This window comes from Chroicocephalus ridibundus, chromosome 18 (assembly GCF_963924245.1).
Source record: "Chroicocephalus ridibundus chromosome 18, bChrRid1.1, whole genome shotgun sequence".
NCBI classification, from domain to species: Eukaryota; Metazoa; Chordata; class Aves; order Charadriiformes; family Laridae; genus Chroicocephalus; species Chroicocephalus ridibundus.
Window position 1 is genome coordinate 458063 of NC_086301.1, and position 2321 is coordinate 460383.

General features: G+C 61.7%; 1 protein-coding gene across 1 annotated transcript; it reads left to right on the top strand.

Annotated features, from left to right (window-relative positions):
• The first annotated feature begins 238 nt into the window (after window positions 1–238).
• On the top strand, window positions 239–1934 carry NNMT (nicotinamide N-methyltransferase). Its single transcript, XM_063355447.1, has 3 exons — window positions 239–593; window positions 1072–1279; window positions 1383–1934. Exons 1-3 carry the CDS (start codon window positions 434–436, stop codon window positions 1816–1818), a joined length of 804 nt encoding a protein of 267 aa, XP_063211517.1. The 5' UTR covers window positions 239–433; the 3' UTR covers window positions 1819–1934.
• Window positions 1935–2321: the final 387 nt, after the last annotated feature.

Below are 2321 nucleotides of genomic sequence, written 5' to 3' on the forward strand. Positions count from 1 at the left end.
AAAACTTCCTTGCAACGTTACATTACCCAACGCGCTGACTTCAGTCTCCTGCTATTAAGAAGCCAAGGTGTCGACACACTAATTCTGTTTACAGAGCTGTCGGGCTGCGACTGCCGGCGACACCGGCTCGCGCTGGGCTGGTTTATTGCCGTCAATTACTGTAAAGCCGGGGACGTGTAACGTAATCCCAGGGATTGCCATTAATTGCGGCCGTTGGCGCGGGGGATCGTACGGCTCGGGGGCTGCTGGGGGGATTTCAGTCCCGAGTTACTGTGGAAAAAGTAAAGCCGGGTGCGAAAGCGGGGAGGAAGGGACGGCCCTGCTGAGGAGCGGAGCGTGTTGGGCCGGCAGCCAGAGGGAGGACGCAGAGGGAGGTAAAAGCGAAAGCAGAGCAGGGCAGGAGGAGCGAGCAACAGGGATCGCGCTCGGCAGCATGGAGGCTCCGGCCGTCTTCACGGGCACAGACGTCTACCAGCGGAGTTTCAACCCTCAGGAGTACTTGAGGGAATTTTACAGGTTGACCGACAGCCAGGGGCAGCCGAACACCTTCCTGACGCAAAACCTGAGGGTCCTGCAGAAGATGTTTTCCCTGGGTGAGTCCCCTCCCAGGGGCGTCCGGCGGCGCCATTTTGCAGGGCTGTCCTGGGGCTGCTCGGCCTGTGCCCCAGCGCGCAGCGACCTACACAGGCACGCGGACACTTCCACGGGTGTATCTCTCTCCGCATGCGCGTATACCTGTGCATACAGGGCGCTGCCAGCCGGAGTCGTTCCACGGTTCCTGTAAACACTGCGCAACCCGGGCTGGGGAGCGGGGTGGGGGTCAGCAGGGGGCTGGGGGCTCCGCTCCCGCTGCCGGAGCTGCCCCTGGGCTGGGCTGCTGCCCGAGAGCCCCGGGCAGCGGGGGGACGGGGCTGCACCGCGGGACTGTGGCACTCGGGGTGGCATTTCTGGGGCATGGGAATCACAGCCCAGTGGGGATCTGGGACCTTTCTGTCTCCATCTGTCTCCATCCGTCCGTCCCCTCCATCTCCATCCTCGCCGGGATGGTCTCCCCCCGCAACCCCGCACCAGATGGGCTGAGAGGCGATACCCTGATAGACGTCGGCTGCGGCCCCACCATCTACCAGCTTCTGTCCGCTTGCGAGCACTTCCAGGAGATCATCGCCTTGGACTACACGGACCAGAACCGCCGGGAACTGGAGAAGTGGCTGAAGAAGGAAGCGGGAGCCTTCGACTGGAGGCCGGTGGTGGAATACGTTTGCGAGCTGGAAGGGGACAGGTGAGGCTGGCTTCCTACCGCCCACGGCATCCACAAAGTCGCAGGCGCAGGTGCTGAATAACCATGTAACAACCCTTCTGCTATGTGTTTATTTACTTGCTAGGGAGAAGTGGGCTGAGAAAGAGGAGAAACTGCGAAAGAAGGTGAAGCAGGTTCTGAAGTGCGACGTGACCAAAGCCAACCCCACGGAGCCCGTGTCCCTGCCCCTCGCCGACTGCATCGTCTCCACCCTCTGCTTGGAGGCCGCCTGCAAGGACCTGGCCACCTTCCGCAGCGCCCTGAGAAACGTCGGTGCCCTCGTGAAGCCGGGGGGACACCTGGTGATGGTCACCGTCCTGCAGGAAACCTACTACGCCTTCAACAATCAGGTCTTCTCGTGCCTCCGCCTGGACAAGAACATGGTGGAGGAAGCCGTGGAGGGCGCCGGCTTTGACGTGAGGTTCAGCGACGTCCAGCCGTGCCCTCCCGGCAATGCTGGCGCCGACTGCGAAGCCGTGTTGAGCCTGGTGGCCCGCAAGCGTGCCTCCATCAGCGGGTAGCACGTGGACATCGGGGAGGAAAACAGCAGCGTGTCTGGCTGCAAAAAGCTCTGCCGGTGTAACCCACAGCCCCTTACCCCTTTGTCTGGAAGCAAATAAACCCGTGTGTGCTCTAACAGTGTCTGCGGGCTGGGATTTGTGTGGCACAGGCAGCACCAGCACTCCAAACCCCAGCAGCCCAGCTGACCCCGAGCTCGCCCCGGCCCCGAAACAGGAATTGCACCCAAGTCCCTTCCCCGCCATCCTCCCAAGTCAGAGCAGAGCTTCTGAGAAGCTGCCCTCTTTCAGCCACGATGCCCTTCCTTGAGACCAAAACCCATTCCTACGGGAAAAACCTTTGGCTGCAAAGGCAGCGAGACTGCCCAAACCCAGACCTGTTTCTAGTTCCTGGTCAAATCCCGCGTGCTCTGTCCGAAAAGTCGGGGGAACGAAAGGATGCTGTCGGGGGAGCAGTACGCCTTGCACCCGGACACAGAACCGGGAGCGCCTGCTGGCCTTTTCAC